Below are 26,947 nucleotides of genomic sequence, written 5' to 3'. Positions count from 1 at the left end.
GTTTGTTTATAACATCCTATAAACATAACTGGCCGGGGAATTAGGTAGGAAAATAAAGTTTAGTACGCCTGAACTCAGAATCTAAAGATGCCTCTTTTAGTGAAGGTGATTTTTACATTCTGTCTTTGAAAATACCACTTTTAGAAAGTAGGTATTTTCTTGCTCAGTCATCCCGTGTGCCTCAGCTGGAATGTGGATTGTCTGTCTGGGTTTTGGATGACAGAAGGCTGGGGAGCAGGAGTGGCTCCAGATACTCTAGGTGGGTCAGGAAAGGGCTGAACAGACCTGGGCTGCAATTGGGAAAGGGGGAGGAGATTTCCTTGCACCTCAAAGGGCCTGGTCTGCCTCTGATCATGCCATCTCCACCTCCTGACAGGAAGTCCCACCAGAGAAGGCAGAACTGGTTCTGGCTGGGCACAGACCCTCTCTGCCTAAGAGATCAAAGGATTTTGGGATATAAATATTGGGGCCCAGACCCCTGACTTTTAGAACTCTTTTGGACCAAGAAGACTGCCAAGAAGAAGAGCTGGAGAAGCCGTGAGGAGGAACTACCGCTTTGCTGTGTTGGCCTGCAGTGGCTGCTTCCGTCTTGGGCAGTAAAAGGACCGGACTGAACTTTCTGCAATCTACTTTTGTGAGTTTCTCATGGGCTTGAAGTAGAGCTTGCCCCCTGTTCAAGAAGTCTCAGGAACAGCAAAGACATCAAGCTGCAACAGAAGAAAGAAGCAACCAGATGACTTCAACGACGCCGCTGCCGACTCGGTGTCCTGAAGGCACCGCAGAGGGCACCGCTGCAATGCCGCACTGCAACCCTGGTCTCACCGACGACGCCGAGCCGCTGCTCGCACCGCAACCTGTGGGCACCGCACTCCGCACCGCCTCGTTTCACGAAGATGCCTTGGTATCCCCGACGCTCCACACCGAAATCTATGCCGTTGCTTGCACCGTGGTTCGAGGGCACCGTTCATAAAGTTACACGATGCACCGCCCTCATCCCACACCGCAGTCTTGGCCTGCCAGCACCATCTACTCCCGTTCATCAGCTGATGACAGCGCTTTAGCAACGACGAGGCCGCTGCTTGCACCGCGACCTGCCAGCAGTGCGAGGCTTCGCTTCACTTCGCACTGTCCGTGACCCTGGTCTCACCAACGACGCCATCGGATGCCGCCACCGAGCCGCTGCTTGCACCGCGACCTGAGGGCACTGCACGCGGCACCGCTACACTTCACACCGCAGCACCTGACGCCAGCGCTCCTGACTTCAACAGAGAGGAGTTTGATCTGCAACACGTGTGACTTCAAGAGCCGCGATGACTCCTGCACCGACCTCCGGAACCGACGCCTGCATACGCCATGCTTTCGGAAGCTCAACGAGAGGTCGCCGATGCCCTGCATTTCTAAAAGGTATTGGTTGCGGGTCTTCCCGACACCGTAGCTGGCCCGCGACGCTGCAGTCAATTAGAACTGTCTGGATTAGTTTGTTCACAATGCCGTGATAGCCCCGGACAGAGCTATTGACATCAAGGAACTGTTTTTCAAGCATATTTTGATAACTGAAGATTTTTACGTACTGAATTGTGGATTTTTATTGTTTTTGGTCTAGTCTTAAGTATATAAAATATTGGATATTTTTCTAAACTGGTGTGGTGTCCTTTTGTAGTGCTTACACTGTATTACTGTTGGTTATGTGCAAATGCTTTACACACTGCCTCTAAGATAAGCCTGACTGCTCGTGCCAAGCTACCAAGGGGGTGAGCAGGGGTTATTTTAGGAGTGTAACTCCCTTATCCTAACTAGAGTGGTGGTTTCTGTCTGGCTTTGGCACATGCCCTAGCCTACCAAAAATCCAATTTCTGCGTTTAGACCGGTCGATCTTCCTAGCTCTCTTAGGATTCTTAAGGCACTAAAGTCGGGATCACCTAATGACCCATGTGCTGCCAGACTTTTGTCTGAAGTGGCAGATACTATTAACTCGGAAGTGAATCAAATGGTCAATAAATCGCTCCATGAGGCGCATGTTCCTCTATCATGGAAGCAGCCGCTGATTCTTCCCCTTCTTAAGAAGCCATAACTTGACCCTCTGCTACCTGAGAATTACTGCCCTATCTCGCTTCTGCCAAGTTTGGCTAAGGTCTGCGAAAGGGTGGTTACGTCTCAACTTACCAACTATGTCGAGGTGTCAGGCTTGCTTCATCCGGCTCAATCAGGCTTCCGTGCTTCATATAGCACGGAGTCAGCATTGCTAGAGGTGACTGAGGTGATCCGGGAGTGTTTGGATGTCGGCAGGAAAGCAGCCTTGGTGGTGATAGATCTCTCGGCTGCTTTTGACACCGTGCCCCACTCCTTACTCCTTGACCGTCTTTCAGAAATAGGTATTTCTGGCTCAGCTCTGCAGTGGATCAGGTCTTTCTTGGAGGGACGGTCGCAGCAGGTCTGGCTCCCTCCGTGTGCCTCCGTGCCTTTGCAGGTGACTACGGGTGTGCCGCAGGGGTCATCACTTAGCCCCCTGCTTTTTAACATCTATGTGACTCCGCTGGTCTATCTTGCGGAGTCATTGGGGGGCTAAAGTGATGGCATATGCTGATGATACTCCGCTTTTATTTTCTTGGAACAGGGAGGATGACTCGGTTGTGGCTGCGCAACATTGTTTGTCTTCAGTTTTTCACTGGCTGGCCAATGCGCAGCTGAAATGCAAAGAAGGAAAATCTGAAGTACTTTTTTATGGCACCTTCTCGTTTGATTTTAGAGATAGGCTTTGGCCACCTGTTTTTCCTCGACCAACTAAAAGTAAAGGCACCGCAAAAAACCTTGGCGTCTGGTTCAATGAAAACCTGAATTTTTCAACACAGTTGAAGAAGCTGGCCGGTACCTGCATTGGCACTCTTAAAACCTTGGAAGAAGTTTCTTCCTCTTTTGCCAGGTAGTACCAAAGAAACTGTGGTCCGTGCCCTCATTTGATCCCGTTTGGACTATGCCAACACCCTTTTGGTTGGCAGCCCGGGTTTTCTAGTTAAGAAACTGCAAGTTGTTAAAAACTCGGCGGCCAGGCTTCTTCTGAGCTTGAAATCAAGGCTTAGTGTTTGCACTCGCCTGCATTCCTTGCATTGGCTCCCAGTCGAATCTCATCTGAAATTCAAAATGTTATGCATTGCCCATCGGGCCCTTCATGGCTTGGGCCCTATCTATCTGCAGAAGAGGTTTGCCTTTTACACACCAGGGAGACAGCTGCGCTTGTCCAACTTGCTGCCCTTGGCTCTTCGGGCTACCCAGGGCCATCTTTTGTTTAAGAAAAAACTAAAAACATTGCTTTTTTAGGCTGGATTGGTGTGCATTTCTTCTCTTTTTGCCGAAACTAGAGCTGGGACACTTTCGAGTATCCGTGCGCTGTACAAATTAAATATTACATAACATAACAAAATTGGTTGTCAGTGGTGAGTATAGGACTTGTGTTTGCACTTGACTTACAGTGATTGGTGTGCACTATTACCATATCACAGACCATTACGTGCCACATACTGGTTCTTTTTGGCCTATTTTTGATCTTGCCAGTTTGAACTTGCTACTTCATCATGCCTGAATCAAGAGCATCATCTGTTGCATTCCTGGAAATTGCCATTGAGGAGGATAGGTTGGAATCCTACAATGTTGGGGAATTGAAATCAATTTGCAAAAACCTAAAAGTCGAAGTCAGAGGTCTCACGAGAAAGGAGGTGCTACAAAAGTCGCTGAGGGCCTGGGTAGCAGCCAGACATGCCAGCGAGCTGTCTGGTGATCTCAGTGGAGAGGCGGAGGAGCCTATTCCTAGGGTGGATGTGCTTTTGGGAGGGGGGAAACCTTCAGGCCAGGCAGCAGTGGTCTGTCCCAAGGAAAGCTGGAGGACAGGCAAGATGCAAGGAGAGTTGCAATAGAACTGGAGAAGCTTACGTTAACCATGGAAGAGAAAAGGATGATGTTAGAGCATGATTTCAGGGTAAAGGAGCTGGATCAGAGGAGTAGAGCCAGCTCAGATGGTGGCAGCAACCCGTCAAGACCGGCAGAAAGGATGGTGCACATCCCTAAGAATGTAGGCAAAGAATTCAAGAAGGGGGATGACATACAAAGGTGGTTTCCGGGTTACGAGGCAGCTATACACATGAATGGGGTCCCTGAAGAGAATTGGGGATTAGGATTGTGGCCTCTCTTCCCAGAATAAGTAAGGGATACTTGAACAGCTTGGGCGAAGGGGTATCGCCTCACCTATACAGACATGAAGTACGCCCTTCTCACTAAGTATGGTCTCACTCCTGAAAAGTACAGGGATTAGTTCAGGTCCAGTAAGAAGTCTGATGCCAACACTTGGTTGGAATGTGTAGATATGTTTTGCAGGTCACTGGTCACTCCTGCTTCCTGCCACTAATCTCCCGAAGCGTCTCCGGGAGCAACATCGCCTCACGAGACTTTGCTGTTTTTAATTCTTTGTGCCTGCACTTGCACTTTCCCGAGCTCTCGCTCCAGCGCCCAGCGCTCTTGGATCTTCCCTGCAGCCCTGCCTCTGCACGCGCCCCAGACCGCCGCTGCTGACCGCCCCCTCCTCACCTGCTTCTCGGTGCGAGACGGGCTGGTCCTCCATCTTGGCCGGGTCCGGGCGCCGCGTCGCTGCTGTTTGGCTCCTCCCTCTCTGGCTAGTACTTCTGGCGGACGCCAGAGAGTGCCTTCACTCCTGCTTCCTGCCACTAATCTCCCGAAGCGTCTCCGGGAGCAACATCGCCTCACGAGACTTTGCTGTTTTTAATTCTTTGTGCCTGCACTTGCACTTTCCCGAGCTCTCGCTCCAGCGCCCAGCGCTCTTGGATCTTCCCTGCAGCCCTGCCTCTGCACGCGCCCCAGACCGCCGCTGCTGACCGCCCCCTCCTCACCTGCTTCTCGGTGAGAGACGGGCTGGTCCTCCATCTTGGCCGGGTCCGGGCGCCGCGTCGCTGCTGTTTGGCTCCTCCCTCTCTGGCTAGTACTTCTGGCGGACGCCAGAGAGTGCCTTCACTCCTGCTTCCTGCCACTAATCTCCCGAAGCGTCTCCGGGAGCAACATCGCCTCACGAGACTTTGCTGTTTTTAATTCTTTGTGCCTGCACTTGCACTTTCCCGAGCTCTCGCTCCAGCGCCCAGCGCTCTTGGATCTTCCCTGCAGCCCTGCCTCTGCACGCGCCCCAGACCGCCGCTGCTGACCGCCCCCTCCTCACCTGCTTCTCGGTGCGAGACGGGCTGGTCCTCCATCTTGGCCGGGTCCGGGCGCCGCGTCGCTGCTGTTTGGCTCCTCCTTCCTTGCCACGCCCACTGACCTTTTTCCTTCATGTGCCCCTATAACATGGCCACCTATCCTCGGCAGCGCAGCGGACGAGCGCAGCGGGCGCGACGAAGGCGCGCCGAAGTTGCGCCTAAGTTAAGCCCGTCTGCGCCCGTCCGCGACGGGCCGGGACCAGGGGCCATGGACTCCGCCTCTCTGCAGGTGTACACCTCCGCTCAACTACACTCCTGTAAACTGGCTCAGCCCCTTGCACCCTCACTGCTGCTACACTTGGACACGCTTGGTATCTTAGTCTCAGACCCCCCTTCTTTGCTAGATCCCTCTGTACCGCCTGTTTCTATCTCTCCCAACTCTGCCTCTGCTTTCTTAATTAACACTCGGTCAGCTGTGAAACATCGATTGGAACTCTTTAACCTGTTGCACACTGAGTCTCCTGACTTTCTTTTTCTTACTGAAACGTGGTTTTCGTCCGACTCTCTTCCTGACGTCCTGGCCATTCTCCCCTCCTCCTATTATGCCCTCCGGTCGGATCGCCCTGACGGCAAGATGGGTGGCGGTGTGGCCATGATAGTTCGCTCCAGTATACAGTTTCAGCTTCTCCCTCACTCTCCTATACCCAATGTGGATTTTCTGGTTGCCCGTTCACTTAACCTCCCTGCCCCTCTTACGGTTGTCCTTCTGTACCGCCCTCCCCAGCACATGCCCCTGTTCGTTGCTACCCTTCAGGAACTTCTTGCAACACTTGTGGTCAACAATTCTTCGGTTCTCCTGTTGGGGGATTTTAATTTTTGGCCGGGTGACGCTAAGGAGGACTTGTCCTCCAAGGATTTCTCGGCTACTCTTCAGTGCCTTAATTTTCATCCCCATGTTGTTGGCCCCACCCATGTCCAGGGTCATACACTTGACCAGATTTGGTCTTCAAGTTGTACGCTTTCTCCCCCCAGCATTTCCCCCTGCACCTGGTCTGATCACTCTCTTATTTCCTTTTCCATCACTCTTGGTGCTCCCGACAGGCCCTCCTTACCCAAAAACCTTGTTGCTCGAAACTGGAATCGGATTGACCTCAACTCTCTCTCCCTTTCTCTTGCTTCTTCTACTCCTGATCTTTCTCAACTCTCCTTGGACTCCCAAGCTGAAGCGCTTAACACCTGGCTGTCCTCCTCTTGCGACCTGGTCGCCCCGCTTGGGAAAACTAAGGCCGTTCGTCCCTATGACGCTCATAAGTGGTTTAATACCGAGCTTAAAGCGTTGAAGTTAGATCTGAGACGCTCTGAGCGTCATTGGAGACGAAACTATTGCCCCGTTCTTCGGGCCCAATATAAACATCTTCTCCTGGAATACAAGCGGGCCGTCCTCCTGGCCAAAACCAACTACTTTTCTGAGAAAGTGGCTCTCTCTGCCAATAAATCCAAGGAGATTTTCTCCTTGGTCAAAGATCTGGCTTTCTCGAATCGTACCAACTCTATTCCTTTCCCTTCTCAAGACCTCTGCTCTTCGCTTAATGAATTCTTCATCGAGAAGATCATTAAGATTAAAGCCAACATCCCCTTGCTCGCTCCACCTACCCCTACTTCCTCTTTTTCGGTTCTTTCTTCTACTTTTGATTCTTTTCCCCCTATTTCTTCGGACACATTTCTTACTCTGCTCGCTAAGATCAAGTCAGGCTCTCCAGCCGACTGCGCTCCGGCCCGGATTTTAAGAGCTCTATTCACTAACTGTCCCTCTCCCCCTCTTTCTTTCCTTAATGCTTCTCTTGCCTTGGGCCTAGTCCCCTCTTTCTTCAAAACCGCTATTGTCCTGCCCATTTTAAAAAAACCCGGCCTTGACCCTTCACTTCCCTCTAACTTCAGGCCTATATCCCTTCTTCCCTATCTTGGCAAGGTTTTAGAGAGCTATGTCACCTCTTGCCTCACTGCTTACATCGAGGAGAACCACGTCCTGGCCTCTCATCAGGCAGGCTTTCGTCGAGGCCACTCCACGGAGTCAGTGGTTTTGGCCGTCCTCGATGAGCTGAAACTTAAGGCTGACTCCTCTCTTCCTCAAGCCCTGGTTCTTCTTGATCTATCCGCTGCGTTTGACACGGTCGACCATTCCATCCTTCTTGACCGTGTCAGCGCAGCGGGCATTCGGGGCCTTGCCTTTTCTTGGCTTGCCTCCTTTCTCTCTGGCCGCTCTCAGGCTGTTCACCTGTCTGGCTTCTCTGCTCCCCCCCGCTTGGTTTCCTGTGGTGTTCCCCAAGGCTCCTCTCTTTCTCCTCTGCTATTTAATCTATACATTCACCCTCTTATCTCCGCTCTTCTTGCTCAGGGGGTCTCCGTGTACAACTATGCCGACGACCTCCAGCTTGTCTTTGATCTTTCCTCCTCACCTCTGTCTTCCTCTACATTTCGCTCTACTTTGGTCTTTATCTCGGATTGGATGAGCTCTAACCATCTCAAGCTTAACCCGGACAAGACCGAGCTGGTCTTGACGGGCGGCTCTTCCAGTCCCTGGTCTTCTGCCTTTTGGCCCTCCTCTTTTGGCCCTCTTCCCACTCCCGTTTCCTCAGTCAGAACTCTGGGTATCCAGGTCAGTCATGATCTCTCCATGCATGCACAAATCAGCTCTGTTGTTTCCTCTTGCTTTCTATCCCTTCGCCTTATTCGAAAGATCTCCCGCTTCTTTTCTTCAGAGGCACTCAAAATCATCATCACGGCCCTGATTACCTCCCGTCTTGACTACGGGAACAGCTTGTACGTGGGCATCCCGGCCTACGAATCACGCCGCTTACAAGCTATTCAGAACCAGGTCGCCCGTCTCATTTTTCACCTTCCCAAAACCCATCATATCACTCCCGTCCTCAGGTCTCTTCACTGGCTCCCTGTTCTTCAGCGTTCTCTTTTCAAAATGGGCTGTCTGGTTTTTTTGGCCCTTGCCCGCTCTGCTCCTGCATTCATATGTTCCCTTATTTCTTCTCACACCCCGGTTCGCACTCTCCGCTCTTCATCTTTGGCCCTTCTTAATGTCCCCCGTTTCCGCAAAACCAGAACTGGAGGCACACGCTTTTCTGTTTTGGCCCCCCGTTTCTGGAATAGCCTTCCCCTCTCCATGCGATCCATCCCCATCTATTCCCATTTTCGTAAATCTTTGAAAACTTTTCTGTTCTCTCAGGCGTACCCCGGCTAACTCCTTCGGGCTGTTTCTGTGACTGTTGCTCTTGCTACCAGCGCCAGGAAGCCGCTTGGCCGCAGTGCGCTTAATCAAATACTTTTTTTCATTTCATTTCATTTCATTTCACTGGATGGCTAGGTGAAGGGCAGTAATGTGACAGATTTTCAGGGGCTCTAAAATTTGATTGCATGGGAGCACTTGTCTAGACTATGTTTTGCAGATCGGCGCCGGCACCTAGTTGATTACTAAGCTGACTGACCCTAGGAAGTTTGCTATGGAGGCGGACCACTGGGTGAGTACCAGGGTCCACAGGAAAGCGTATGGGGGAGACTCAGCCAAAGGTGGGCAGGGTCCCCAGCAGAAAAGTGGGGGGGACAAGGGTAAAACACAGGACTTCTCTAAAGGGCCCCAAAATAACACCTAGGGTAAAGGTTCCCATCCCCCAGGAGATGAGAAACAAGGTATCTCATCAGGGAAGCCTGCTGAGACCGGCACCAGGAAGTGTTTTGGATGTGACCAGGTGGGTCACATAAAGGGGGACCCCAAGTGCCCAAAGGGGGCACAGCCACCCACCGGTGGGCAGTCCAAGGTGTTGCCTAGTGTAGCGCTTGGAGAGGAGGAGTACCACAGGAAGGTGGGGACCCTGCAGAAATTACCCACATCTCACTAGGGGACAGTGAGATGGTCCTAGGAAACCCAGTGCCCCCTAACACAAATAAATACAGCACATGGGTGACCATCAATGGGAAAAGGGTAGAGGCTCTCAGATACTGGAGCCAGTGTGACCTCAGTCCGGTGTCACCTGGTCTCTGAGAAGCAGGTAGTTCCAGGGGCATTCCACCAAGTCATTGCGGTGGACAATTCAGAGCGCCAGTGTCTGGTGGCGAAGGTTGCCTTCGAGTGGGGGGGGGGGTCTTCGGTCCCTTGAGGGTGGTTGTGAGCCCTTCCATGCCTGTAGATTGTCTGCTAGGTAACGACCTGGAGCAGTCCTTACGGAAGGATGTTGAACTCAGGTCTCACTTGAAGATGCTTGGGTTGCCAGAGTGGGCATGCATGGCCACTCGGTCAATGGCGGCCAGATAGGATGATCAAGAGGAGTTGGAGCCTGAAACAGTGGGCAAAGTCCCTGCCAAGAGAAACGACAAGGGGCACGGGAAAACGGCCCCTGAAGTTCCCACGGACCGGGAGGAGGCGGATCTTGAGGGGGACGCCCCAGTGCCTACAGGGTAGCAGGTAGCTGAACTGGGGCACATCTCTGAGCTGACCCATTGGCAGCAAGAAGGGGGTCCCACCAGGGAGGAATTCTGCAAGTAGCAGAAGGAGTGCCCTGCTCTGTAGGGTCTGCTGTGGCAGGCTGCAGACCAGGCAGCTGGTGATCAATCTGGATCACATTGGATCTATTGGTAGAATGATCTCCTGTACAGTGAGCCTAAGGTCACTGAGCCTGGGTCAGTCCATGTGCTGGTGGTACCCCAGCGCTTCAGGACCTTCTTACTGGGTCTCGCTCATGATGTGCCTTTGGCAGGACATTAGAGGCAGGAAAAGTCCCTTGACAGGCTTGTCACCCACTTCTTCTGGCCCCAAATGTGAAGGCTGTCAGATGGACATTGTAGCTCTTGCCAAACTTGCCAGGCAAGTGGTAAGAGTGGGAGGAAGGTCAAAGCTCCTCTCCAACCTTTTCCAGTGGTTGGAACGCCCTTTTAAAGGGTAGGGATGGACATTGTGGGGCCACTGGATCCCAAGACAGCCATGGGCTACAGGTACATCCTGGTGTTGGTAGCCCATGCCACCTGGTACCTGGAGGCAATCCCTCTCAGGACAACGACGGCACCAGTGGTGGGCCGGGTGTTAATGGGGATCTTTTCCTGAGTGGGGTTCCCTAGAGAGGTGGTTTCTGACAGGGTCCCCAATTTCATATCCAAGTATATGACATTCGTATGGAACTTGTGTGGTGTAACCTACAAGTTCACCACCCCTTACCACCCACAAGGTAACGGTCTGGTGGACAGATTCAACCAGACTTTGGAGGGCATGCTTAAGGGTCTAACAGAACCCATGAGGAGTAAGTGGGATGTCCTCTTGCCGTGCCTTCTCTTTGCATACAGGGAGGTACCACATAAGTCTCTTGGGTTCAGTCCCTTTGAGCTTCTGTATGGTCACCCTGTGAGAGGACCTCTGAGTTTGGTAAAGGAAGGCTGGGAGGCCGCTTTCAGGAAAGCTCCCCAGGATGTGTTTAGTTACATGCTGGCCTTAAGAAACCAAACTGCCCGCTTCAGGAAACTCGCTCAGGCGAACCTAGAAGCAAGCCAGGAAGAAATGAAGAAGTGGTATGACCAGAATGCCACTCTGGTCGAATTTCAACCTGGGCAAAAAGTGTGGGTCATGGTCCCAGTGGAACCTTGTGCCTTGCAGGACTAGTGGACTGGGCCATTTGAGGTGGAGCGCAAAAGTGATGTCATCTACCTGGTGGATTTGCGGGCTCCAAGGAACCCTTTGAGGGTCCTCCACGTGAACCGCCTCAAGCCCCACTTCGAGAGGTCCAAAGTGAGCATGCTCTTGGTGACAGATGATGGGGTGGAAGAAGAGAGTGAACCTCTCCCTAACCTCCTGTCTACCAAGGAGCGCGATGGGTCAGTGGAAGGTGTGATCCTCTCCCCTACACTGACTCCAGAGCAGCAGAGCGACTATCACCAGTTGTTGGGACAGTTTGCCCCGCTGTTCTCCCTGACCCCAGGGAGGACTCACTGGTGTACCCATGACATGCACACCGGTGACAGCCATCCTGTGAAGCGCAAGATTTACAGGTTGACTGACTGGGTCAAGGCCAGCATTAAAAATGAGGTCTCTTACAATTCCCTGATTGGTCTCTAAGATGTTGGCGTTAGGGGTGATTGAGCCTTCCAACAGTCCTTGGGCCAGCCCAGTGGTCTTGGTCCCAAAGACTGCTGCACCCCGTGCCACTCCAGAACTGCGGTTTTGTGTGGACTACCGTGGGTGCAGTGCCGTCACCAGGACTTATGCACACCCCATCCCCAGTGCTGATGAGCTCATTGATCGGTTGGGAGCTGCCAAGTTCCTCAGCACGTTTGATTTAACGTCTGGGTACTGGCAGATTGCCTTAACCGATGGGGCCAAGGAAAGGTCAGCCTTTTTAACCCCAGAAGGACATTACCAGTTCCGGGTGATGGCCTTTGGGTTGAAGAATGCCCCTGCCACTTTCAGAGGTTGGTCAACCAGGTGTTGGCATGGCTGGAGGATTTCAGTGCCGTCTACCTGGGTGACATCGCAGTGTTCAGTTCCTGCTGGGAAGAACACTTGTAGCACCTCGGTGAAGTGTTGAAGGCGCTGCAGACGGCAGGCCTCGCGATCAAGGCCAGGAAGTACCAGATCGGGCAGGGTCCAGTGGTGTACTTGGGACACCAGGTAGAAAGCGGACAGGTGGCGCCCCTACATCCCAAAATTGACACCATTCTGGCTTGGGAGCCCCCCAAGACCCAGACAGAGATGAGGGCCTTCTTAGGATTTACCGGGTAATACAGGAGGTTTATTAAGGGTATGGCACCATTGTTGCCCCCTTAACAGAGCTGACTTCCAGGAAGCAGCGCAAGAAGGTGATCTGCACTGAGTCCTGCCAGAAGGTTTTTGATGTCCTGAAGGCTGCCATTTGCACGGCACCCATGCTCAAGGCCCCCCGACATCTCCAAGGAATTCGTCATGCAGACTGACGCTTCACAGCATGGAGTGGGAGCGGTGCTCTCACAACTGAACGAAGAGGGCCTAGACCAGCCCGAAGTCTTCCTTAGCTGGAGACTACTCCCCAGGGAACAGAGGTGGAGTGCCATAGAAAGGGAGGCTTTCGCTGTGGTCTGGACACTGAATAAGCTGAAACCATACTTGTTTGGGACTCACTTCCGGGTTCAGACAGATCACAGGCCCCTCAGATGGTTGATGCAAATGAGGGGTGAGAATCCAAAACTGCTGAGGTGGTCCATCTCCCTACAGGGAATGGACTTTATGGTGGAACACAATCCTGGCACAGAACACGCCAATGCAGATGGTCTGTCCAGGTTCTTCCGCCTTAGTGAAGAGAACTCCCAGGACTGTGGGTAGTTCTCCCTACTTTCAGCTGGAGAGGACATGTGTTAGACTTGGCATCTTTTGGCGTGTTTCCCCGGAGTTTTTGCTTTTTGACCTCCCAGTTTTGACACTGTTTTTGCTGGTGTAGTGTTTCTGCGCACTTTTCTCATTGCTGATCAGTGGTAAAGTGCAAGTGCTCCTGTGGTAAATTGTGTTATGGAATGGTGTTTCCATGATTGGATATTTGATTTACCTGTTAGTCCCTAGTAAAGTGCACTGAGTGTGCCAGGGCCTGTGAATCAAATGCTACTAGTGGGCCTGCAGCACTGATTGTGCCACCCACATGAGTAGCCCTGAAAAGGTGACTCCGACCCGCCATTGTGGATCTGCGCGCAGTTTGTAACTGCCATGTCGACTTGGCCAGTGCACACACTTGCCAGTCCGTCACCTTCCCTTTTCTTACATGTCAGCCACCCCTAAGGTAGGCCCAAGGTACCCCTGTGGGCTGGGTGCAGTGTATGTGAAAGGTAGGACATGCCCTGTTGTGCCCAATGCCTTGGTATCCCTGACGAAGCAGCTCCACGCCGAAATCTACGCTGCTGTTTGCACCGCGGTTCAAGGGCACCACTCAAGACGCACTGCCCTCCTCCCGCACCGCAGCCTTGGCCTACCGACACCGGCCCCATCGACTCCCGTTCATCAGGCGACGACAGCGCTTCAGCAATGACGACACCGCTGCTTGCACCGTGACCTGCCAGCACTGCGACGAGCACCGCATTCACTTCGCACCACGGCCTTGGTCTCACTAACGACGCCATCTGACGCTACCACCGAGCTGCTGCTCGCACCGTGACCTGAGGTCACCGTACGCCGCACCGCTGCACTTCGCACCACAACACCTGTCGCCTACCGATGTAACCACTCCTGACTTCAGCAGAGAGCAGTTCGATCTGCAACGCGTGTGACTTTGAGGTCCCCGATGACTCCTGCACCAACCTCCGGAACCGACGCCCTGAATTTCTAAAAGGTACTGGTTGCTGGTCTTTCCGACACCGTAGCTGGGCCGAGGCACCGCCATCAGCCAGAACTGTTTGGATTTGTTTGTTCACGACGCCGTGAAAACCCTGAACGGAGCTATCGACATCAAGGAACTGTTTTTCAAACATATTTTGATAACTGAAGATTTTTAAGTACTGTATTGTGGATTTTTATCATTTTTGGTCTTGTCTTAAGTATAGAAAATATTGGATATTTTTCTAGACTGGTTGTAGGAGAGTAGGGTCTGCTATCCTATGGTCACCCCAAATGTTTGCTTTTTGCTTCACTGGTTTTCGACGTATTGAGGCTGTGGGTCTGCTAATCAGACCCCCAGCCTGCTGTTCCCTCTGCTAAATTGACACTATGCACTTTAGGTGCATGACCCATTGGAACTGGATCACCCTGTGAGCCCCTGTACTAGTGTACCCTAGGTACCCAGGGCATTGGTGTATCTGAGGCCTACCCGGGGCTGAAGCATGTATTGTGCCACCCCTGGCCTGGCCTAACAAATTTGACACAACTGGCTGATCACTCAGCTGGGGTAAGTTGGTGTATCCACCTCTTACTTAGGTGTAGTATGCCTATACCTAACCTTAAATGGGACACATGTTAACCTATAAGTCACTCCTATGGCAGGCCTTAACAATCCTGAAGGCAGAGTGCGTGGTTTTATGTGAGATGGTGCTCTGGCATGAGCTGAGCCTGTCTGCAGTAGTCGGAACAACTTCCTTCTACCGTATCCAGATATCGCCATACCATATACTCTTAAGTGCATTATGAACCTCGCGGTTAAATGCTAACTTTGGTTTGGCTTTATCTAAACATGTCGAGTAAGGTGTCATACGAATTGGAATACTAACCCCTCGCCAATTCTGGCGACTGGGTTAGCATTCCACCCTCCTAGAGGGACACGACATGTACAGAACCTGAAACCCGGGTAAAATCAGACATAGCCTCAGCTCCACAAAATGGACGCTGCCACCACAGACACAAGTCTGCCCTCCTACTGCTGGGAGTCCTTCCAGCTTGGGAGACGTGGACAAAGGGTTTCCTGCCAGGGGAGGTGCGAGCACCACCCCAGACAGGATTTTGTGTATTGGTCAGGTAGGGCTTGAAAGGAAACAGACATGCCTGAGGCTCACAAGGAGCCTTGGCGCATATGCCAGTTCAATCCGGTCCTGGGGCACACCAGCCCCAGACCTGGGGCGAGCTGGACAAAGGATTGGGGGTGTAACCACCCCCTTCCTGGTCCCACCCTTAGGGAGGGACCTAGCAGGTAGTCCGGCCCCTAGAATCCGCTTAAAGGTAGGAGCTGTGTCCAAAGACTTTAGACATCCTGAAATCAACTTGCAACTAAGAAGAAGACGGGAACTTCGACGTTCTGCTGCACAGAAGACTGAAGAAAATCTCCCCTATGGTCAGGGAGTGACCATCTTGCTAACGCAAGCACCACCCAGCGAATCGACGTCTGCTTTGCCGCCGCCTCCCGCCAGAGCCCGAGCCCAGAGACCGACAAGAACTGGACCTCCAGACCTCTCACCGCCCGATCCACAGTCCCTGCAAAGAAGGGACCCGTGGAGGCACCGAGACACGTGGAGCCAGCCACCTTGGAAGACACTCGACTAGCTGAAAGCGCGACAACAGAGGCTCCCTCCGAGTTGTGCTTTGGGTCCTGAGAAGCCCAATATCCGAGCAGCATCTCCACGATCTGCGTGGGGCCCCTCTGCACTTCGCGACTCGAACCGCCTAACCGGTCACTGGTCCGTTAGCCAGTGGCCATCTTGGCGACCATCTTGAAAAACTATGACGCTGGTCTGGTTGCTCCAGACTGACCCCTGCTGCCCTCCAAAGGAGCAGCCCCTCTGACCTTGCTGGTCCGAGCTAAAAGCTTTCTTCACTTCCTGCGACTCCTGCTTTTGCCAAGGCTTGTTTGCTTCTTCTGAGTCGCCGACACCGCCGACAGCGAGAGCCTGCGTGGGACAGCTCGTGAACCGACCCCTGGATGTCGTCGACCTTCAGGGACCACGTGGCTGTGGAGAGAAGCTTCACCTCTCCACCTGTTTGCACCCGACATCGCCTGGTACCTACCTGGTGCCACGCCGGTCACTGGCTAGTGAGTGTGAACATTGTACCCTCTGCTTTCAGGTCTTCTACACTTCCGATCCATCCTTGGATCCACCGCATCTCTTCTGGACCGACCGCCTGCAGCATCTTTGTCGTCAGGCTCCATTGAACAAATAGACGAAACCCGACGCACTTCAAGCCCTATGCACCCGCTTCCTGTGGGTGAGGTAAAGCTGGCACTCCGGTGCACAAGTGTAGAGTAACATCTCTAATGTCTAGGTTTGAAGTCTTGAATTCGTAGTCCAACCAGAAGACCCTACTAGCAGTAACTTTTGAACAATTACGCACCCATTGAAAACCTATGGGCTCCCGCATGTAACTTTCCTTACTGCACACGCGACCCGTGGACCTCCTGGTCACTAACTAAAGTTAGCTCCTTGTAGGCCCAGTGATTCTAAAGGCCCTAGGCCTTCTCCCTTTCCTGTTTGTGGTACTTATACCACTATTTTAGTATATGGTTTGAGCGGCCACCAGGGCCTATCCATATAAAGTGCAACTTTCATATATTGTGATACTTTCTTGTTTAACGATTTGTGCTCCTGTGCTCATAAAGAGTCTAGGGGATACTTTGAGTAATAAATACATATATATTTTGAATATATATATCTGTGTGGTGTCCTTTCATTGGTATAAAGGGGGTTTGCATATGGTGAAACAGCTTGCTTAACATGCCTAAACGAGTTTAGCCTAAAAGACTGCTTAGCCTACGCTACCACTAGGGCAGCTGGTCCGAAAAGGTTGACTTACAACCACACCATAAGGGTTGCTTGGCATGGTACAAGGTGGTCACTTTAATTAGTGAACATCATATACCAGGCCAACTTCTCACACTGGTGTGGTATCCTTTTGTAGTACTTACACTGTGTTACTATTGGTTATTTGCAAATGCTTTACACACTGCCTTTAAAATAAGCCTGACTGCTTGTGCCAAGCTACCAAGGGGGTGAGCAGGGGTTATTTTAGGAGTGTAACTCTCTTATCCTGACTGGAGTGGTGGTTTCTGCCTAGCTTTGGCACATGCCCTAGCCTACCAAATTCCCATTTCTAACAGTGCACCCTGCCAAAAAAGCCTGGGCTCCCTAATGAGAGGCACAATGGCAAAACTGTTGTTAATGTGGCAGGTGCAGTGGCACCATAGCACAGGAGAATGAGGGGATCCTTGATTGAGAGATATATATATACATGCTTGAACTTTGAACCCTGTTCAATCAGCACTGTCACTTTAAATAATGTGGTCTAACTCATTCACATTGTCATGTGAACAAGACTCGGACGAGCCGAAACGTTATGGCGACATACCGCACAGAATAAATCTTTTGCACGAATTACCTGGTCCGTGTCCGTGTATGCTTCGAGGCAGTTCTACGGAAATTGGTGATATATATATATATATATATATATATATATATATATATATCTCTACTGGCGGTTGCCAGTATTTAGTTATAGTTAGGACCTAGTTTCCATAGGAAAAGCATTTTTTCTTTTCCTAATAACTTTGGCTTTGTTTGATGAATCATCGCGAAATTTTCAAAACTTGTGGCCCGCTCCGGTCAGCTCCTATGCTGAAGTTTCGGGGTGGTTCGAAAAGCGGGGGCCGAGGAAAAAAGGGGGTCCCAAAACGTGTTTTCTCCATGTTATTTTCCATAGGAAACTTTAGACACGGCTACAGCCTGAACTGCTGAATGGAATTACACCAAATTTGGCAAAAAGGTAGCCCGTGGTTCAGAAAGAGCCCTATTTGTTAAATGGTATAAATCCGTTTAGTAGTTCCTGAGAAATTTAAAAAAAAAGTCAGAAAATGAATTTCCCTTAGGAAACTTTAGACACAGCAAAAGCTCTAACTGTGAACGGAATTACACCAAATTTGGCAAAAAGGGGCTCTTTCTGAACCAAGCACTACATTTTTTTAAATTGTGTAAATCCGTTCAGTAGTTGCTGAGAAAATCAAAATATAAAAGTTTCGATATCTAGAGGCGCGGTGGATCCGCGGACCCTCCCGACCACGAGCTTTATTCTAATTGGCTGTCAACACTCCAAACCAGGAAGTGTTGGCAGCCATCTTGTGACTCTGTAGAACCGAGTCACAAGAAAAGAGAAAAACAAGAAAAACAAGAAAAGGGGGCAGGGTAGAAACACCCTGACCCCCCTAGGCCTGCTCAGGGGGTCCCACAAGGACCCCCAGGGCTAAGAAAAGAATATATATATTTTTTTTAAATCCTCAAGATTCGCGCACCCAGCACTAATTTCTGCCGAAAATAAAGAAAAACGAAGTGCGGGCTCCTGCGCTTCGTTATTATTAGCCCCCGGGTGGGCGAAGTCCCGGGGGCATTACATATTGTAATTGCGGGGGCCCAGGGAGGCCCCCGCAGCCCCAGGGACCGCCACCCCCCCCGGGGCTTTCCTTAAATATTTGCGGGGCACACGGCCCTCCGCAGCCCCAGGGACCGCCACCCCCCGGGGCTTCTTTTATTTAATGTGTGGGGGGACTGCCACCCCCAGGGATTTTCTTAAATATTTGCAGGGGCACGTGGCCCCCCCACAGCACCGGGGACCGCCACCCCCCGGGGCTTTTCTTCAATATTTGCGGGGGGCACATGGCCCCCCGCAGCCCCGTGGACCGCCACCCCCCCCCCCCCCCGGGCTTTTCTTAAATATTTGCGGGGGCACATGGCCCCCCGCAGCCCCGTGAACCGCCACGTTTTTTTTTTAAAGAACCTGTGTGGTGGGCTAGTTGGACCCTAGAGACCCTCGGGGTTCAAGCGGACTTAATCCCCCAACTTACAACGCACCAGGGGGCACGTTTGCAGAGCTTTGGAGAAAGGGGGCATGGCCTTTGTCTACCTCTCACCAATCCCACTGCGTGGGGCTTACTGGAGGTAAAAGGTAGGCTAGTTGGCCCCTAAAGGACCCCCAGCAGTGAAGGGGAATCCCCATCCAAGAGTGTGCCAGGCAGCACGTTTGTAGAGTAATGGGCAAGGTGGGCGTGGCCTGGTACGAGTACTTACCAATGTGTGGGACTGACTGGATGTAATAGTTTGGGAAGTTGGCCCCCAAGGATGTCCTCGGGGGGCCAACTACCCCTCTTGTTACCTCCAGTAAGTCCCACGCAGTGGGATTTCTAAGACTTCTTCGGAGGCCATGGCCCCCTTTCTCTACCACTCTGCAAACGTGCCTCGTGGCAGACTACGGGATGGGGGATGAAGTCCAATTTAGTCCTGAGGGAGTTTGGGGGCAAGAATCCCTCCTGGTACCTCATGTAAGTCCTACGCAGCAGATTTCCTGAGCGTTGGTTGGACGCCCAGCACCCTTTCTCCACCACTCTGCAAACACAACTACTCGTTAAAGTAGCATATTTCTGCACCTCTGACTTAGAGGTAGTTTTAATGCCCCTGCCCTATTATGTACTAGGGCCTTACAGAGGAGGTCATGCTAATCACAGGGGTACCCCAACGCATAGTGTTCCATAGAATAAAATTGTTTTTTCTACTAGCCAGGGTCTTTTTAATTTTTATTTTCACGTATTCCTAATCACTCACATCCCTTGCACTACACATAAGCCTTATCATCACAACAACAGTGCTCCCGCGTAGTCGTAGGTAGTAGCACGCCCCGCCCCGTAGAGGGACGGGAAGACCCCCATGATGAAGCATGACACTATGGGACTCATAGTGTGTGAGGGGTATTTTAAAAACACTTAGTGCTTTCCGTGGCATTCCACGGATCACTTTAAACTCACTGTACTTATCATTATAAAAATCAAAAATTAAAAATTAAATATCAAAAATTAATTAATTAACTATTTAGAATCACTTTTTTCCACTCCATGATAGGGTAGAATCACTTTTGTTTACTAAATATCAGATAGGAGGTAGGTTCTATCCTAACACCTCTTCACTCCCTCTCTTTGATTGATTTCTTTGTATAGGCCTGGTTAGTCAGAGTCAGTTACCACCAGTACCCGTCTGAAAAAGTTGTGGGCACAGGATGATTTTGCAACAAGGCCTCTTTCTGCTTCTCTGTTGGTTCTTTCTGCACATGTCTTGCTTCTTCCTGCACTTTTCTTCGACTTTGTGGACTTCTGTTGCTTCTTTCTGCATTTCTTTTGCTTCTTTCTGTGCGTTTTTTCTTCTTTCTTCACATGTCCTACCTCAGTAGGCATAGTTAGAAACTAGCATTTAAAAATCCTTAGAAATTCACCTAAAAAACCATAGGTTTCAGGCACGCTATAGTTAGAAATTAGCATTTAAAAATCCTTAGAAATTCACTTAAAAAACCATAGGTTTCAGGCACGTTATAGTTAGAAATTGACATTTAAAAATCCTTAGAAATTCACTGAAAAAACCATAGGTTTCAGGGGCGTTATAGTTAGTTGGACATTTCCCTCATACAAAACCATAGAAATTCCCCCGTTATAGTTAGTTCAGCTAACTATAACTCGCGCCCCCGCAATGCACTGCTGATGACTTAACATATTACATCACTCATGACGTGTTCAGTGACTTCACTGATGGCATCACTGATGCCATCTCAAATGACATCACTGATGACATCACTGATGTCATCATCCATGTGATAATTTCATGCATCTTCCCTCACCCTAATATAACTTTTGATACACCCACTCTAAATTACAGACTGCCATTTTCAAAATCATAGACACTCCATCACCAATAACTACATACCCACTCACTGATTCTTAGGTCTACACACACACACACTCACTCACCCGTACAGTCACTCATACTTACGGTCACTCAGTACAGGACTATCATATGCACTCATACACCTATATAGACACACACACACACCGCCACTCATCCATAGAGGTACTCACACACCTAGTCAGTCATGCAAATAATTAATCACACTCCCATTTACTCACCTATACAGTTATACACACACCAGTTCACTTACTCCTACAAAGACTAGCACATTCTTACGCTCTTATACAATCACTGATACAAGCACACACTCATCCATACAGCCACTCTCACAATCACACACTCTCACTTATAGCCATTTATATACTCTAACACACATATATACTGCCTTTCACATATGTAGATACTCACACATGTACCACTGAGATACATTCACTCACTAACACGCCCATACACACACACACACACCCACCCATACAGTCCATCACAGATGCACTCTTGAAACCATGCACCCAGTGAATCACCCACTCACACATCTATACACAGTCACACACACCCCACCCGCACAAACATTCAGGCACCCATACAGATACTCAGACAACCAATCAATAACTCCGATAGACACTCATCTAGCTATTCACAAACCCATGAAGCAGTTTACACACCAACAGACAGACGGATACAGACATTCACACAGTTTAGTCACTAACCCATGCATTCAGTAAGATACATTTAATGACTCACTTATAGTCAGTCACGCACCTACTAAATCATCCATTCAGACACTTATACACCCACTCATTCTTCAATACCCCTTTCCCTATATATATTAAACATATTTACACTTTACAGAAACACAGTCACTGGATGATGTCATCAGTGATGTCATCAGTGATGTCAATGACCATGTCATGAGTGATGTAATATGTGACGTCATCAGCAGTGCTTTGCGGGGGCATGAGTTCTAGTTAGCTGAACTAACTATAACCGGGGAATTTCTATGGTTTTGTATGAGTGAAATGTCCAACTAACTACAACGCCCCTGAAACCTATGGTTTTTTCAGTGAATATATATATATATATGTATATATATTTCACTGCAAAAACCAAAGGTTACAGAGACATTATAATATGGCTCAGTTTTCACTTGTACAAAACTATTGAGTTGCCGAGCTAACTATAATTTACGCCCCCGCACTGCACTGCTTAGTACCTTGCATATTACATCACTCATGACATGGCCATCTCAAACGACCACTGATGATATCATCCACAGAACCACTCACACACCTCCATACAGCCTCCCATACACCCACTCACACAGCCACACATCCACTCACATACCCCTGTCAAAACTTGATGGTGGAGGGGGGCCAAGAGGCCCCTCTCCCTGGGCTCATGTTTAGCCCTGGGAACCCCATCCCCCGGGTCCTGGGCCAAAATGTAATGGGGGAGAGGGGCCACATGGTCCCTCCTCCCTGGGCTGCCTTCGGGCCAGAGGATCCATACCCCCTGGGCCCAGCCTCTTCATGCTGGGTGCCCTGGAGCCCACCCAGTGTGCAATATTGCGGTCCGTTTTGGCTCCCTGCCTCAAGCAGGAGCCAGCATTGCTCCCACAGGCAGGGAGCAGCCAAAAATGCTGCTCCCTGCAGGTGCGAGCAATCCTTTTATCTGTTTTCCTGCCCAAAAACAGATAAATTCTGCTCCCAGCAGGCTGGAGCAGTTTTCGTACTCCTGCCATCTGGTAGTAGACTTACAGTTTGCTCTCGCTTGGCGGGAGCTGTCAGTAGCTCCCACAAAGCAAGAGCAAACTGCTATCTCCTGGGGGTAGGCACCATGGGAGATAGCATGAGATGGCCCTGTGGGGTGGCGGTCCCCAGGGCCATTAGTGGCTCCAGGAGGGGGCCGCACTGCCCCCCCTTTCATTTTCAAGGGTCTGTCCTAGGGAGGTGGTGGTCCCTGGAGCCCCACTGGGGCTAGAAGGGGGGGTCCATGCGCCCAATAATCTGATTTTTTTTGTTTTAAAGCCCCGGAGGGATGGTAATCCCTGGGCTGCTGTAAGCACTGAAGGAGGGGGGGGTGCGCTCCAATTTTGCAATAATTCGCCAGGTAGGTGATGGTACCCGGGGCACAAAAGAGCGGCAGGAGTGGGCCGCATTCTCCCGCTCCCTATTTTTAAGCATGCCCCCAGGATATGTCCCACCCGGGGGCTAAAGTGTAAACAAGCATGGGAGACTGCACTTGTTGTTTTTGCTGTGTGTTTGTGAATCCTCGTTGTTTTGCGGCAAAACAAATGCTTTTTTGCCCTGGCTGGGTCTCTAGGGACCCCAGCACAAGGTCTAGGGGGTCAGGGTATTCCTACTCTGCCCCTTTTTCTTTATTTTTACGTTTTTGGGGGGTCTGGGCTGAGACAGAGTCCCAAAATGGCTGTCAACACTTCCTGGTTGAAGTGTTGGCAGCCAATCCGACCTCTGCACTAGATCATCAATATTGGCAAAGTATTCTCGCATCTAGATATACAAATTTGTTTTTGTTTAAATATCTCAAACTACGGAACGGATTTACACCAAATAACAACAAGCATTGGCATAGCCAATAGGTCTCGCCTTTGGGACCTTATAAGTGTTTAGCCATGCAACAGTTGCATAACTAAATACTTATAAGGTCCCAAAGGCGAGACCTATTGGCTATGCAAAGCGGCCGCGAAAGTGAAAGTAATCGCGGTAAAGCGCGGCGCGCATGCCCGCGCACATGCACTGTAGCTCTAGGCTGGCCTGGTAGCACTTTTTGGAGCCCTCTCAATAAGTCTCGCCAGACCAGCGCATGCGCTGGGTCAGGCGAGACCTAAAAATGGTCTAAGCAAATTCAGGTATGCAGAGGTGGGAGGTCTGGCACAAAAACACTGTACAATGATACTGTTCATTTATCCCTGTAATCTCGGATCCTGAAGCAACCCTACTCTCCCCGCTGACTAGCATGATTAAAAAGTATGGTGAACAATACTGGTGAACAATAGTACTTTGAGTGATTTATCAAACATAGTGCACATTTTTTTTATACCCGCCACAGAATGTTTGCCTTCATGAAAAACATAACGGCCGCGAAAGTGAAAGATTGTGATCACACATCAAAGCGGCCGCGAAAGTGAAAGTAATCGCGGTAAAGTGCGGCGCGAGCGCCCGCGCACATGCACTGTAGCTCTAGGCTGGCCTGGTAGCACTTTTTGGAGCCCTCTCAAGAAGTCTCGCCAGACCAGCGCATGAGCTGGGTCAGGCGAGACCTAAAAAAGAGGGTCCCAAAACATGTTTTCCTAATGCAATTTCCCATGGGGATTTTAGACACGATTGCAGCCGAACCGCTGAACGGAATTACACCAAATTTGGCAGAGAGCTAGATCTTTGTCCAGAACGAGTACTTTTTGTAATTTGGTGTAAATAAGTTCAGTACTTTTGGAGTTATTAAAGTAAAATATTAATTTATATCTAGTGACACAGATCCACTGCAAATCTACTGGGGCGGATCCACGGAGCCATGCACCTACATCAATGCTGTGGTTGGCTGGTCCCAACCTGAGAGGAAAGTTGCGGCTGCCATTTTGTGCATCGAGACTCGGTTCCCTGCATAGAAAATAAAATGTAAACAGTCATAGAAGTGGTCCGGGTGGAGGTACTCTGAACCCATGGGACTGATTGAAGGGTCTGTGAGGGACCCCTCATTTGGCATGCAGTTGTCCAAAAAAAGGTTAATTTTACTGCACAAGGGTCTGCAGATCCACTGTGGTACTCAGCATGACCCCCATGTGTGCTCTGCAGCAGATCCAGACTCCAATTTAAAAAAAAACACACACACACACAGACCTACACACCTACTCACACACCCACACACAACCTGCACACACACACCCACACACACAACCACTTGCACACCAACTCAGACCCACAAAACATCTCACACACCCACTCACACAGCCATGCCCATGTACACAGCCACTCACACACCCACACACATTCATATAGCCATAGCTCAGGTATATATAACTGCTGACGTTCTATGGTTTTGGGTGTGTAAAATCTGAACCCAACTATAACGTCTCTTTTTTTTTCTCAGGTTAGAGTTAGGTTCAGATTTTACACACACAAAACCATAGAAATTCAACCGTTATAGTTATGCTTATCTCAAGACATTATAACTTGTGCCTTAAGGTAATTATAACTTCTGCTCCCACCAAGAACAGTTTTCTCATCAATAATTTTATTGCAAGTGTTGCAGTTATGTTATGAATAATGTAATCTAAAATGTTATTACTGCTGTAATATGTGGGGTAAGTTGCAGTGCATGGCATGGAGGCAAGTTATAATTACCTTAGGGCACAAGTATAACTACCTACTGGCAGCTGCCAATAGGTAATATACGACCTTTGCTTACATTGGGTCTTCTAGCACCAGGGCTTTAAGTGGGCCTGGTCCTGCCGGTGCTCAGCCCCGGCAGTTCTAAAAAGCAGTTGCTGGGACAGTCACAATGGGGCGCTCCATTTTTGCCCTCACCGTCCGGATAGAAAAAAATCTTAACTCTGCAACAGTACCACCCTTTACTGCCTTTGTGGTAACTTTAAAGAGAATCATAGTTCTTTCACAGTCTCATCATTTCAGAACTGAAGCATTTTCAAAATTCTAAAAACCGAAGCCATTAGTTGTTGCTTATGTTTCTTATGCAACTAAGAACCATTGGCAAAGTCAATAGTCCTGGCTTGTTGTAGGTGTAATTTTCTTGTTGTATTATATATATGGATGGAATGACAGAAGCAGCAAATTACCAGTCGGCAGCACACTATGGTCAGCACAGATTTGTAGCTTACTTTTTAAGGCATGCCCTAATTACATCAGCCACGCCCCTTTGAGAGCCCCCACGGTTTTTTCATTCCACTTAAAGCCCTGTCTCGCGAGCCGAAGAAATTGTGCCTGTATGTGAACACAACAGCAACGGCTCCAGTTCTAGCAGTAAATTCACTCTGTGTACATAGGCAGAGGGGCGGGTTGGATACACCTGCCAATAAACTGTGAGGTTGAAGGAAAATAAACGCAAATGTAAACCGGGAACAAGCACTAAAACTGCACAGACAAAACGCCAGTGTCTGCAGTGTGCATCAGCCTCCGTCAGGGTTGGCTGGAGATACGGAGCGGCCCTCTGACATCACTGGTCGCACTCTGCATTCCTGTCCTCACTCCGGCTCTTTGTAACTTTCTCTGCTTGAAGTCGCATCACTCCTTCCCAGGGCGAGAGCACAGCCTGGGCTTCTGCGGGGTGATAGAGGGACTTTCACCACGAGAAACCGCGCAGCCTTTAAGGCACACCTCCCCACCCCCCTCTAGAGTAGTACGGTCTGGGAAGGGGGTGTCTCCCGTCGCAGCTGCCTCCAGATATCCTCCAGCCAGCTGATTCTGGCAGTCCGGCTGGATGTTCCCAGGGCACGAGAAAAGGGCGCGCCCTCTGGCAGTCTGGGCATGAGCTGACCTGGAAGTGAGGAAGGGATGCGGACTGCTGAGGTTGCCTGTGCCGGGACGTGCGTATGGGACGGAAGGTGCTGAATGTGGCAGCCCCATGTGTGTCGCTTTTGGAAAACTGAGGGAGGTGACTGATGATTGAGTTATGTGGAGAGGGTGCTGCGAGGAAGAGATGCCGGTTGCGCCAGTCACCGTGGTGATGGGGGTTTGCGTGTTGTAGAAATAGCCCCATGTTGGGATGCAGTTCTGAGGGAATGAGAAACTTGGAGCTTAATGTAACTATTCTGGGGAGCTGCAATCATGTGGCGGTGAGAAATTGGCGCAGATTTGGGCAGTACACACCGTGTGGTAGCTGTTGCGTGTGGGGAATTGGTACTGGTTGTAGAAGTTCATTGCACCCTCTAATGCGTAGGTGGGGGGCTTCTGATTGTGGTAGTCACCTGTGAGAGTGAGACACGCTGACTGAGTCAGCCCCCTAGGGAGGGCGGGAGTGTGTGCGCGAGGGAGCTGAATGTTCCAGCCTCCTGGGGGAGGGGGCGGCTGGTGGTAGTCACTTGTGGAAGTGAGGCAGGCTGAATGTAGCAGTCTTCGGGAGAGGTGCAGTGGTGCAGTAGTAGGCTGCACTTCGCCTCGCACAGCGCTCGCTGCCTTCACTGCCCCCACACATTCGTCTTCCTCTTCCAGGCTGCCAAGGAGGAAGCTGCGAGCTGCACGAACCTGATGCTTCTCGTCTAACCACATCCGCGGCTCCGCCGACAGGCGCTGTCTCTACATTTTTCACATTCCCTCCATTTTGAAAGAGGACCTTAGAAGGGACGGTTTCGGGGGGTTTTCTCGCTCGGAAACATGGCGTACAGCCCGTGGCATATCCTGTCGCCAGTGCAGTGGGCCAAGTGGACGTGGTCTGCTGTCCGTGGAGGCGCAGGGCAGGAAGAGCCGGAGGAGGAAGACGATGACCAACAGGCGGAGGACAAATCATTGAGGTCAGTACAGCGAGATCTGCCTGAGGTCACAAGGTTCGAGTCAACACAGCTGCTGGTTGTGATCTCTCACGCTCAGTATAGCGCGCGACCCTGTGTAGGCAGTAACGTAACGATGCAGTTTAGTGCCCTC

The 26,947-nt window shown here is 50.5% G+C and overlaps 1 protein-coding gene across 16 annotated transcripts in view; it reads left to right on the top strand.

The window, feature by feature from the left end:
* TACC1 (transforming acidic coiled-coil containing protein 1) overlaps positions 1-26,947 on the top strand; it is a 622,392-nt gene that overhangs the window by 266,113 nt on the left and 329,332 nt on the right. For 4 of the 16 annotated variants that reach the window (XM_085633918.1, XM_085633914.1, XM_085633916.1 and 1 more), the window contains exon 1: positions 25,567-26,817. The exons of 9 other annotated variants lie outside the window; for them this stretch is intronic. In XM_085633918.1, coding sequence (XP_085490044.1) covers positions 26,681-26,817 — 137 coding nt within the window. In that variant the 5' untranslated portion in view covers positions 25,567-26,680. Of the gene's footprint in view, positions 1-25,566; positions 26,818-26,947 lie in introns of those variants that run through there. 3 more of the 16 variants (XM_085633912.1, XM_085633911.1, XM_085633910.1) reach the window with 3 other exon arrangements.

Source organism: Triturus cristatus, chromosome 11 (genome assembly GCF_964204655.1).
Source record: "Triturus cristatus chromosome 11, aTriCri1.1, whole genome shotgun sequence".
NCBI lineage: Eukaryota > Metazoa > Chordata > Amphibia > Caudata > Salamandridae > Triturus > Triturus cristatus.
The sequence above is the reverse complement of the archived record's forward strand: the minus strand, read 5'-3'. Positions and strand labels throughout refer to the sequence as shown.